The sequence below is a fragment of the Mesoplodon densirostris genome, chromosome 13 (genome assembly GCF_025265405.1).
Source record: "Mesoplodon densirostris isolate mMesDen1 chromosome 13, mMesDen1 primary haplotype, whole genome shotgun sequence".
Taxonomy (NCBI): Eukaryota; Metazoa; Chordata; class Mammalia; order Artiodactyla; family Ziphiidae; genus Mesoplodon; species Mesoplodon densirostris.
In genome coordinates, this window is record NC_082673.1 from 84,925,397 (window position 1) to 84,938,232 (window position 12,836).

Sequence of the window (12,836 nt, forward strand, 5' to 3'; positions counted from 1 at the left end):
TGGAAGGGCTCAGTCGCTGTCAGGGTACAAAGACTTTGGTTCCAGCCCCACTCCTGCCCCTAATTTAGTGCATGTCCTGGCCTCACCTGGCATCTCTGAGTGCCGGCTTCCCCTCTCCCATAACGTGGGTTAGTAATACCGTCCATCTTGTGGTCATGAGCTATGTCTTAGTACAGGGCCTCTACATACCTAGTGCTCATCAAAGGGTCATTGAACCTGGATTAGCACCTAACACTTTGGGTGATTCCTTTAGTGACACTTTTCCTCAGTGCTTGCCTCATGGAATTTGTTTTAAGAGCATCAAGTGAGTTCATGAGAAGAAAATGAGGATTGATGTTTATTGGGCAGTTTTCTTTGTGACAGATACCCCACTGCCACTTTACATACATGATTTCTACAAAGCCCGTATATTAATTAAGATTATATGAGCAAATTACTCTTAATCTATGGCTTAAGCAATAAGTCATCCAATTAATTCATACAGTGGGAAGTCTGAAGGTCCAGGTTTAATTCTGTAACATCTTAAGTTCCAAGGACCCAGGTTCTTTCCCTCCTTCTGCTCTACCATCCTCAGCATGTTGGCTTTTCATCCTCCAGCTTGTGCCTTATATGCACAAAATGACTGCTGCTGCTCCAGCCATCAACTTTGAACCCAAGGAAAAAAGAGAATACCTAGAGACGTTTTTTCTCCTCCTGAGGAATGGAGTCCTTTCTAGGAGCCCCCAGCAGAGTCCTCTTTCTGTCTCGTTGGCCAGAATTGGGTGAGAGACCCACCCCTAAGTCAATGAATGGAGAGATCATCAGAGTCACCTCTTATGGGGGTCGTGTCTATGGTCATAATCTCCCTCCACAGGCACAAGCCTGCCACCACCTCCAAGCAGCCACACATGGTTCAGCATCCCCTTGTATATGTTGCAGTAAAAGGGAAGAGATGTCGTAATTGTTATGAAAACCACAGGGCAGAGAGTTCCCACTGAGGTCCAGAGATGGGAATTTGCTGGGGTGTGAGAGGAACAGCAAGGAGTCCACCGAGGCTGAGTGTGAAGGGGAGGGAGAATGGAAGGAGAAGAGGTGAGGGAGGCTGCTGGCCTGGAGGCCACGCAAGGACTGGGAATGCCATGCTAAGTCCGTGGGCAGGCTTTGGGAGGCTGGAGCCAGGAGAGCACCATCACCTTGGTTCCATTTGCCAAGGACTGCTCTGGTGGCTCTGAGAAGTGTGGACGGTAATGAACAGGAGGCTGGGGGACCAGTCAGGAGGCTGTGGCTGAGGTCCACGTGGGGATGAGGGGGCTGGACGAGGGCAGACCAGGCTCCAAAGGAGACCCTTCACCAGTGTGGCAAGTGTCCAGCAAGGGGTGAAGGCCAGGCACCCCAACCCACCGGGGATAACAGGCGCCCAGACATGGGGAAACAACTCCAGTACCCAAGGGCTTCGGGCTAAAAGCAGGGGCGGGGACGCCTGTAAATTGGAAACCAGAGCTTTAATTGGTAGAGGAGGTGATGATGGTAACCAGGGCCCCAGCCCTGAGCTCATTTGTGAATTCATACCATTTCATGATCAGCGGACTAAAGCCACCCTCCTTTGCTTGCAGCCAGGGAGAGAGGAGTGAAAGATGACAAATGCAAACCAGAAGTAGGAGCAGCCGGGAGGGAATGGAAGGGAGTTTATTTTCTCCACTGGGAGCGCTTTCAAAGCCCCTGCCAGCGCTGGCCCCTGTAACTGTATCTCCACCTCTGCCTGGTACCCTCCCACCATCTCCCCCTCCCCACCTTTGAGAAACGCCTAGGCAGGATGACCCCAGCTCCTTCTGTGAGAATTTACCACCCTGATGTGAAATCATAGCCCTGTAACTTTCCCTTTAAGAGCTGTCAGAGCCGGGGAGGCTGGCCAAGCTTGGGCTGGAGGTGGGGACAGAGGAAAGAAAGAAAAAAAAAAAGAGAGAGAGAGAGAGAGAGAGGCAGGAAAAGTTTTTTCAGAGGAAAATGCAGGGTTTGTCCTTAACCCTGACGTCAGATCTTGCTTTAATAAAACCCCCTCAGGGCTGCGGGAAGAGGCATATCTCGCACTCCTGATGGGCCAGGTCAGTCTCGGCCCAGCTCCCCCGCGAGGTGGCCGGATCCTCTGGGCTGCTCCGTAGATGCCGTGGCCACTGACCTCCAGGCATGAGGTGGTTCCTGCCATGGGCGCTGGTGGCAGTGACAGCGGTAGGAGCAGTGGGCAGCACCCTGGCCATGGTGAGTCCTGTCCGGAGGGGCACGGAGGGGGGTCCCAGCTCCCATCTCCACCGGTCCTGCTGCCTGGGTGGGCAGGATGAGCAGGGCTGCAATGTTAGGGGGCAGGGAGGTGTCCACTGAGGAGCAAGGGCGAGGCCCAGGGTGAGGAGCAGGGCTGTTGGGGACAGCTGATCCTGGCAGGGGGAGGAGCAGGGCCAGCACCTGGGGAAGCAAAACAAACAGGACTTCCACGCCCTTTATTCCCACCTGAAATTCAGCAGAAAGGGACACTCGAAGGAACAGAGTCAGGGAGCCTGGACTCCAGACGTAGGTCCGCCCAGACTGGCTGTGTGACCTTGGGCTAGTCACTCACCCTCTCTGAGCAGCATAGAGTAAGGAAAACAGTTGTTAGACTTCTAGTCTTTGAGTTTGGAAAATGAGTCTCCAAGCATCGGAGATGCTACAAGGCAGGGGGTGGGGGGTGGGGGAGTTAGAAAAGGCCAAGAAAAGTTGGAAGGGAAAATATCAGCTTTCAACAAAAGCACTTACTTGCGCAAACAGTGCTTGTGCTGATTCTCTAACCCCAAATGCGGCCGCCTTGGGCTTGCACAGCCCTCTACAGTTTATGAAGCATGTACCTTCGGGTCTGCAGAGGAAGCCCGCTGTTTCAGAGGAACCCTGAGGGTTCTCCCTCTCCCACCTCCATCCCAAGGCACACGGAGGGGAAGGGAGGAAGGTCTGCACCTCCGAGAAGCCAGGGAGCAAGACACGTGGCAGCACAGAGACAGGCGGCTGGCTCGGGGCATGGAGCCGGCACGGGGCGGGCAGGAGGTGGGCAGCCGTGAAGAGCTTCTGAATCCAAGGTCCCACAGCCCTGGCCAGGGCCTGATGCCAGTCGTAAGACCAAGAGAACGAGAGAGGATGGCAAGAGGGAGTTTATTACCCACTCCCACGGACAGCTTTCTTGGGGGTTGATGTGCCCCTTTCCTAGATGAGGAAGCTGAGGCTTGGGGGTAAGCTGCTTGCCCGTGGGCTCAAAGACGCTGGTTCTGAATCAACCAGATCTGAGGCTGAGAGCTGACGGCTGACCACAGGCCAGTTGCTCATAGGCGCTGGGTGATGGATAGTCCTCCAAGCACGGTAGTGTGCATTAATGAGATCAGGGAGGGCGTCTGGGTGCCTTGCTGTTAAATCCTCCATAATTTGTGCGGCTTCTGCCTGTAGTTGGTGCTGAGCCATCCTACCAAAAAACAAAAGAAGAAGAAGAAGGGACTTCCCTGGCAGTCCATTGGTTAACTCTCTGCCCTCGCAATTCAGGGGGCACAGGTTCCATCCCTGGTCAGGGAACTTTTAGGGAGTGTGGAGTTTGGGATCGACATGTGCACACGGCTATATTTAAAATGGACAACTAACAAGGACCTACTGTATAGCACAGGGAACTCTGCTCAGTATTCTGTAACAAGCTAACTGGGAAAAGGATTTGAAAAAGAACAGATACATGTATACGTATAACTGAATCACTATGTTGTACACCTGAAACTAACACAACCTTGTTAATCAAGTATGCTCCAATATAAAATAAAAAGTTTTTAAAAAAGGATATTAATTCCATTTTACAAATGAAAGAAATGGAGACAGGGCACATAAGGGACTTGCCCAGGGTCTCACAATTAATAAGCGGGAAGACTCAAACTCAGATCGTGTCCTGCCAAATCCCACTCTCTCTTCCATAGCTTTCCTGAAAACTGGAGCACCCAGAAGACGTCATATCAGCCTTTATTTCAGGGTTGCAATGTCTGGGAGGACAGGGTTGGATGGAGAAGAGGTGAGAGGGGTAGTGAGGTCTGAGTGAGGAGGAGAAGGAGAGAAGTATGTAGGGGGGTCCAAGTCTACGGGAAACCCAGGTACCTCCTCAGAGCAACCTGCACTAGGGAAGAGGGGGTACCGGTCCACAGGCTCAGCCGAGGGGACGCACAGCACAGGAGCTGGGAGTCCAGACAGACCCAGGCAGCAGGGTGGAGGGAAGGTTTCTGGGAGGAGACAAGGCACCTCTCTTCTGTGCCCCTGCCCGGGGACCCTCTGTGGGGACCCATGCTTCCCCCCTGCAACACTGTTATCTGATTCAGGAGCTCCCCGGATAGAGCCTTAACCCCCCAGTGAGGGCTGGGAGACAAATGTCAACCTGCACTTTCCTTTAGAGCCACGTTCCATCTGTGGTCGTCCTCCCCAAACTCATACATAAAGGAAATGTGAGTCCATTCAAGGTCCCACTGAGGTTGTAATGGAAAAAATGATGATAGATGCCCATATGGAAGAAAAAGTTCATGAGAATTGCCAAGAAAACTTCTAGGAAGTCGAATTGTGAGGGGGGACTTGCCCTGTCAGATAGTAAAACATTATCGAAAAGTTCCGTAATTGAAGGAGGAAGAGGCCAACCCAGGAAGAGATAAATCCAGGAGCGGGACAAGGCAGTGAGCTCAGAAACGTAGCCAAGTGTACTCAGGAATGTAACATACGATAAAGGTGAGCCACAGACAGACCTTGTTTTTCCATCTCTTTGTTCTTTTCTTCCTTCTACATGTAATGAGTACCTCCCTGTGCTAAGAGAGAGGGTCTACATTTGGGGGGCGGGTTGCCAAGCACTGCACCAAAGCCTATATATTTATATACATAAGACCTGCCTCAGTTCATCCACATGACATTTGTGATTATTTCTTAAGCATCTCCTAAATTCTCATAGCAATACTATTAAGCAGATGTAATCATCTTCCTTTGTAGATAAAAACTAAAGCTCAGAGAGGTTAAGTAATTTGCCCAAGGTCACACAGCTAGTAATCTGTGGAGCCGACCTTTGAACCTAGGTCAGCTCTCAACAATACAGCCTCTTGCCTCCCAGGTCCATGTACTTGTGCAAACATGAGAAGCACGAAGTCCGTGACCCTCCTGAGCTTACAGGCTGGCGAGGCAGGTGACAGCCACTCATACGTTGGAATGAGAGGTGGCAGAGGTGATGTCATCCAGGAAAGAGAGGCCGAGTGTAAGCTCTGCCACAGGCTGAGCCAGCTCCAGCAAGTCCCCTAACCACTCAGACCTCCTGTCCTCTCTTGTTAATCGGGCCTGACAACCTGAGCCCCATCAATTTCCCCATTGCCAAGGAGTGAACACAGGGCTGCTTGAGGGAAGCCTCTCAGAAGCATGTGACCAGGTACATGAACGCTGTGCTAATAAATTCCAGGGCACACATTAGGTCTCTGGTTGTCTGTGTACAGCTGAGACCCATATACCTTCTCCCATAGAAATGTGTGTTGATGTGCACAGGGATATAAGCATGCATGTGTAAGTGACTGTGGCTTGTCTGATGGTATAAAGCCCTATGGTGTGTGTGTGCGTGTGTGTGTGTGTGTGCCTGAGGATACTTGGGCTGAGTGTGAAATGCAAACCCACTTTCAGCCCCCCAGACCAACTACAGAATAACGTGGCCCCGGGTGAGTGGCACATCCCTTTTGAAAGATTGCAGGAGCATAAACGAGATGGCTTCTTTACACTTCCTGTGTAGAGCCGGGACCTGAGCTAGCATTTCAAACCCCACACCCACCAGCTCCCTGCTCAGAGCCTCTTCCGTCAGACTGGACACTCTGCTCCCAGCTCTGGGCCCCTCCCGTCCACTGCTTGTCCAGGATGCTGGCGAGAGCGTGGCTCGGACTGGCATTTTCCACCTGGGCACGGCCCTTGGTGAGGGCTCACCCTCTGGAATGGGCACGGGAACGGTGCTCCTTGGGAGACCCGATCCTGACCTTGGGCTGGGCAGTACCTCCAGGCTGTCGGTGGCATCACCTCCCCAGGCTTCAGGGAAGGCCCCTGCCCCACGCCTGCAAAGCAGCCAAACGCCAGGAGGCTGTCTTTGTACAAACAGAAACCCTGGAATTCCTCCCAGGAAACTTTGCCATCTCTCTGAGCGGTGGGAAAGGGCTGCTACACACACTGTAGGTTACATATGGGAGCAGGGAGGTGAGCCGGCAGTGGTCCAGGGTGGGATCGTGGGAGGAGCTGGGAGGGATGCCAACCACAACCCGGGAAGTAAAGCAGGGCAGGAAGGCTCACAAGAGAACCGTGTAACACTGCAGACGTCTACGGGCGAGGCTTCAGTGCCTTGTTCATTCATTCAACAACTCCTGTGGAGCCCACTCTGTCCCAGTAACATGGATGGTGATGAGGGCTAACACTGATCCAGCGCTCACTGTGTCCTGGGCACCGTATCCCCAGCATCTGTGTATATCAGCTCCCTTGAAAACCACACACCTACAAGGCAGGCTCATTATAGTCCAGACCTGCACTGTCCAACCAGTAGCCACTTGCTACATGAGGCCGCTGGGCAGCTGAGATGTGGCTGGTCCCAGCTGAGCCGAAAGGCTAAAATATACACTGGATTTCAAAGACTTACTGTGAATACAAGACTGTAAAATTCTCATGATAAGTTTTTTCTATTGACTCCATGTTGAAATGATAATACTTTCAATATATCGGGCTAAACAAAGTATATCAGTAAAATAAATTTCACCTTTACTTTTTAGTGTGGCTGCTAGAAAACGTAAAATTCCATCCAGAACTCACATTATGTTTTACTAGACAGTGTTGTCCTGGAAAGACACAAGTGTACATAGAACGGTCGTAATAGGTGGGGAAGGGAAAATACTGAGCTTCTCTCCTTGCAAGCTGTGCACCCTCAGACAAGTAGCCCAGCCTCTCTGAGCCAGTTTCTTCATCTGTAAAACGGCATAATGTTAGTACTCACTTCTTGGGTGCTAATCCTCTTGGGAGGCTTAAAGAATAAAGGGAGGTAAAGCACATGAAGCCCCAGCATGCCCAAGCGGAAATGACGATTGATCCTCACTCCAGACAGCAGGAGTGGGGCATCCCACTCTGAGTGGAAGCAGTGGTTACAGACAGGCGCCAGGTCCGAGCAAGTGAGCAGGAGTGTGTAAAGACCCCAGGCTCAGTACCAGGTGGGCGAGAGGCGGGGCAGAGTCATTGGTGGGCTGTGCTGGGCTCAGTGCTGAGTGGGTCTTCAGAAGATCTCGAGGTTTCCACATTCTGGCCAGCTTCCCAGAACATGTAGAGAGAGTCAATGAACACTTCTGGATTATCATGTAGGAGAAAGAAATGCTGCTGCTGCTGATGGGGCTAATGCTGATGATAATGGTGCTGATGTTGCTGGTGGTGGTAATGATGATGGTGGGGATGGTGATGGTGATGGTGGCGGTGATGATGCTTGAAGGTGAGACTTGTGTCTTACAACCCTGAGTCAGGTTGACAATGACAGTGATTTTCATAGCCCATCCACTCACTTGCTCCATGGATGCTAACGGTGCGGCTACGTGCCCAGCCTCTTCCTCTTTCTAGAGATGTGGCGATAGATGGTTAACTCAGTCCCTACCGACAAGGATGGCTCACGTGTTGGAGGTAGATTTTTTTTCCCTAGCACAGATGAATGTGTTGAAAATCTGACAGGGAAGCTTAGAGGGCTTGCAGAAGAAAAAAACTAATGTTGGGGCCCTGAGCCTGAATTCCTGGGGAGACCTCCCACCCCCAGCCCCAGGCACTTGTACATTAACCGGCACCTTGAAGATTCTTACACACACATGTTTCCAAAACCATCTAATTATGAATTTACTTATTTATTTTTGCTGTGTTGGGTCTTTGTTTCCGTGCGAGGGCTTTCTCTCGTTGCGGCAAGTGGGGAACACTCTTCATCGTGGTGCGCGGGCCTCTCACTATCGCGGCCTCTCTTGTTGCGGATCACAGGCTCCAGACGCGCAGGCTCAGCAGTTGTGGCTCACGGGCCTAGTTGCTCCGCGGCATGTGGGATCTTCCCGGACCAGGGCTCGAAACCATGTCCCCTGCATTGGCAGGCAGATTCTCAACCACTGCGCCACCAGGGAAGCCCCACTAAAACCATCAAGTTAGAGAGACTCTGGTATCTCCTCCAGCCGTGACATCCTGATAATCTACCAGCTCTCCTACCCCTCCTCCTTCCATCATGGCGGGGCGGGGTGGGTGGGGAGCGGGGAAGAGAGACAGAATCAGAGAAGGAACTGGGCCTCTCAAATGTGAATAACGGGCATTGCAGAGGATGTGATAAAATCTGCTCATCCCATCCCCCTAATCTGGAAGCAAGTCCAGGCTTGGGGCATGGGCCTTGGGTCTGCTCGGCCTTGGTGGTGGTATAAGGGGGAAGAGAGGGGAAAGGAGAGCCCAGGCCCAAAGGACAGGAAGGGAGGGGTCCTCCCCTGCCCTCCCGTAATCCTGCATGAGTCTTAGAGTAGAGAGAAGGGCCGTGTGCCCTGAGCCCGCCCAGGGCTGAAAGGGGCAGGAGGAAGGAAGTGGTCTAAGGGTGGAGGGATATTCTGAGCGAGCTGGGACTCAGTTCCCGCTCCTGGGGCAGAATAATGGGCCTGTGCAGAGAGCTAGTCATCACTGTGACTCCAGACAAGCCACTTGCCTTCATAGCGCTCATTTGCCAATCTTGAAAATGAGGAGGTTGGACCTGACCCCAAACTTGCTTCCAGCTGGAGGCGTGAGCCACTCCTAGGGCCCACACTCATTCATCAGGTGGGCCAGCCACAGGGCTCGGGTGCCATGATTCTTGTAAGGGAACGCATGCCTCTGCCTCTGCATTAAGAGTATGGTTGGCCTGACACCCCAAAGGCCCATGCTCTGGAATGTCCCTCCAGATATGCTTCCTTCCTTCAAGGTGTCCCCAGATATTCTCCCTTTATCCCACGTCTCCTCTTTCAACCCTCAGAGCATGCCCCTGGTCTCATAAAACTGGAAAGCATACCACCAGCTTAATCTCCAAGGGTCCCGCCATCTCAGTGGTACCCGGTCAGGCCTGGTCCTTAGGATGTCCGGACGCTGCCGCAAAGACCAGTGCCGGCTCCCCTGGGCCTACTGAGCAGGTTGAGCAGCCATCCAGGACTCCAGAGTTTTGCCACTTTCCACCACAGTCAATCCTTGAGGCCTTGCAAGTTCGAGAAGCATCCTTGTAAATACCATTAAGAGCTTAGTCCCACCTGACTCCCCATCTCCGTGAATAATGCCTCCATCTGCCCCCTGAGAAACCTGCACCATTAGCCACCCTTTTCTCCCTACCCAGGACCTCCAGCTCCCCACTCGGACCCGGTCACTAAGAAGACTGATCAGCGAGCCATAGCCACGGGCGTGGTTCCTGAACACAGAGCAAGGAGTCACAAGACCCCATTCTAGTCTAGGCTTTGGTTTCATCTCTGAGCCTGGATTTCCAGCCCAGGCTTGGTTTCATCTCTGTGCCTGGATTTCCAGCCCAGGCTTTGGTTTCATCTCTGAGCCTGGATTTCCAGCCCAGGCTTTGGTTTCATCTCTGAGCCTGGATTTCCAGCCCAGGCTTTGGTTTATCTCTGAGCCCCTGGATTTCCAGCCCAGGCTTTGGTTTATCTCTGAGCCTGGATTTCTTCATCTGAAAGTGGAGACGAGAAACCCACTCTGCCCCGTGCTCTCGGCAGGATGAAGTGGTGGCCGAGGGGAGATGGCGGCACAGCACCTGGGGCTGAGAGCCGGCCCCCCACCTCCGGGCTGGGCCTCAGCTTTTCATCCATACAAGGGACCTAAAAGCCCGACTCATAGAGCCCCAGCAACAGAGGCAGAGAATGCAGGTTGGATGCTGAGCATGTGCGCCGAGAAGGAGCTTGGGGGCCGTGATGAGAGAGTGATGATCAGGGTGCTTTGGGGCTGGGGTGCTGTCTTCTAGGCTTTTCTGAGAGCTCCTGGACAGCAGAAGCTGGTGCGTGGGTGCTCTGTGGACTGGGGGCTGCAGCCATCTACCCGTCCTCCCTACTGCTGCCCTTCGTGTTCAGATCTGCCCCCACACACACACACACACTCACTCCGGCTGTCTCTGGCCCTATACCCCAAGTAGCCACATCCTGACAACTGCAAACTTCAGCTCTTAAAGGATCAAAAGCACCAACCCTTGCTGGGACCTCGCTGGGGGCTGAGGACCACACGGAGCTCACTGAGTCTCACTGAGTATCACCCCCACTTTACAGACTTGGAAACTGAGGCACACATTTTGATGACCTCCCTGCGATCCACGCTTCAAGAACACCCCCAAGCTCCCCACACAGGGCTGGCAGGACCCCTTCCCAGGGTGTCCTGTGCCCCAGCCTCTTGTCCACGTTCTGCTGTCCCCACCCGAGACAGGGCCCCATCCAGGAGGAGGGAAGGGGCGCGGTCGGGGTCCAGGCGGTGGATGGAGGGGAGGCCTTATCGGAGGCCCAGCTCAGTGAGCCAATGGTCAGAGTCAGACAGCGCCAGAGGGATTGCCTCAGCCCACTTGCCCCCGCCCTGTGAGCTCGTCCAAGGCCACAGTCTCGGCATCAGGGCTGCAGCCCAGGGCCTCCCACCTACAGGTCCACCCGTAGGGGCTGAAGACGGTTCCCTCTGTCCTACTGGATGGCTGCTAGTTCTTCCTTTGTATGCAGAACAGGCTTAAGCTCAACAGAGGGCAATTTTTTCCCCCTGTGTCTGTACTGGCTCTTGCTCCAGGGCTGGGCCCCTCCCTGGTCAGCCATGGCCACCACCACAGCCAGGCCTGGGTTGTGGAAGGCTCTCTGCTCCTTTTTGTGAGTTGAATGAACTGGAAATTAGGCGGGAACATGGTCTCTTAGAGGTTGCTGGGGGAATACGAGACCCAGAGTCAGAGCAGAGTGTATAATCGTCTTGCTGTGTCTCTAACCTCCATGGGCCTCAGTTTCCCCATCTGTCAAATGGGGACCATCAGCACTGTCCTTGCAGGGTTGTTCTGGTCATTGCCTGGCACAGTGGGTTGGCTGACTCAGGAGAGATCCCCGTTTTCCCCCCAGCAGGCGCACACGTCCCAGGCGTGGCCCTTAGGTCCTCTGGCCATGACGCCTGCTTGCCTTCCCCGTGTCCTTGAACCCTAAGCCCCAGCAACGGTGACCGCTGGTCATTCCTGCTCCATGTCACTTTGCAGCACCCGCACGCCCCTGCTCATGCCGTTCCTCAGCTTGGATGTTCTCTTTGCCATTCTGGTCAATTCTTACTCATCCTTTAAAGATGCAGAGCAAATGGCTCCTCCTCCAGGAAGCCCTCCCTGCTTCCACAGCCCCATCCCTTCCCTTCTCACCTTGCTCTCATAGCCCCTAGACTCTGCTGAGACACCCCGCCGTGTGGCCCTTGGGTGTGATGCCTTAAGAGACTGATACTGGTTCAGATCCCAACTCTGCCACTTGTGAATGGTCTTGGGCAAATGATCTGACCTTTCTGTGGCTCAGTTTACTTATCTGTAAACTGGGGGAGATGATTATAAAAGCAGCCTGCCTCTTAGGGTTCTCACAATGACTAGACAACTTAGCGTGGAAACTAATAAAAGAGGCATAAAAGGCAAAACGCAGACCATGTAGACCTCATTTTGATCTTGATTCATAGAAACTTTCTGATTTTTTTTAAAGCTTTGAGATAATCAGTGAAGTCTGAATACGGACTAAGTATTTGCTATAGGGAAAATTACAAAATTGTAACCAAACTAAGTTAATTGGTGTGAAAATTGTTTTTTTTTTTAATTCTCCATACTTTAGAGACAGTCTCTGAAGAATTTCAGGTAAAATCACATGATGTCTGAGATTTGCTTTGAAATCCTCAAGAATGAAAAAGTGTGTGTGTAGGCGGGAGAAATAGAGGAAAGGAGATGGACAGAGGTTGGTTGATAATTATTGAAGTGGGAATAGGTATGTGAGATTCATTATATTATTCTCCAAACAGTGTGAATATTTGAACACATCTCCAAAAAAGAATGAACACGTCTTAAGTTTGATTATACGTAACCCTGATAGAAATGCCCACCACTTGCTATGCACTTCATCAGGGTTAACTCTTATTAATAGCGCTGTCACTCTATAACAGAAGTTAGCGATCATTTCCTTAAAAAGACCAGAGAGTAAATATTCTAAGCTTTGTGGACTATAGGCTCTCCATGGAATCTTCTTTTTTGTTTTTTTACAGCCTTTTAAAAGTGTAGAACCTGTTCTAGTCTGTTACAAAAAATGCTTTGGGCGGGATGTCCCTGGGGCTGGTTTCTGATCCTTGCTCTATAATGCAATTGCCTTTTTCATACTCCTGTCTCCTAGGGAGGCTGGGCGCTCCCTGAGACTTTATACGGGGAACTTTGTAGACACTTTATATTCATTTGATGAATGAACAAATTCATGAGGGCTCGTTATTTGGAAAGAAATCTGGCTTCCTGCCCTTTCTACCTTCTCCATACAAAGTCGACTTTTCCAAACAGACGCTCATAAGACTGCATGTTTGTAAAACTAATTAGCAGAAAAGCTCTACAAATCTTCCACCTCCCAAGACGTGCAGCCTGGCCAGCGCTGAGTCAGTGCTGGGCCTCAGGTCCCTGGAGATCCTGCCATCGGAACCAGAGTGAGCATGGAAGGCTCTGGGCAGTGCTGGGTCCTCCAAACACTCAGACCAGGTGCCTTGTGGGGTGGGGGTGGGGGTTGAGCTAAGAGTTTTCCAAGACGGTGACCCCACCTGCAGGGCATTCCCACCAGGTCCTGGGTACA

At 52.2% G+C, this 12,836-nt stretch overlaps 1 protein-coding gene across 3 annotated transcripts in view; it reads left to right on the plus strand.

The window, feature by feature from the left end:
* Nucleotides 1–1,976: 1,976 nt before the first annotated feature.
* The window catches only part of CCN4 (cellular communication network factor 4), a 31,340-nt gene continuing 20,480 nt past the window's right edge, over nucleotides 1,977–12,836 (plus strand). For 2 of the 3 annotated variants that reach the window (XM_060116496.1, XM_060116497.1), the window contains exon 1: nucleotides 1,977–2,235. In XM_060116496.1, the coding sequence (XP_059972479.1) occupies nucleotides 2,164–2,235 (72 nt within the window). In that variant the 5' untranslated portion in view covers nucleotides 1,977–2,163. The remainder of the gene's footprint in view (nucleotides 2,236–12,836) is intronic. The other variant, XM_060116498.1, reaches the window with a different exon arrangement.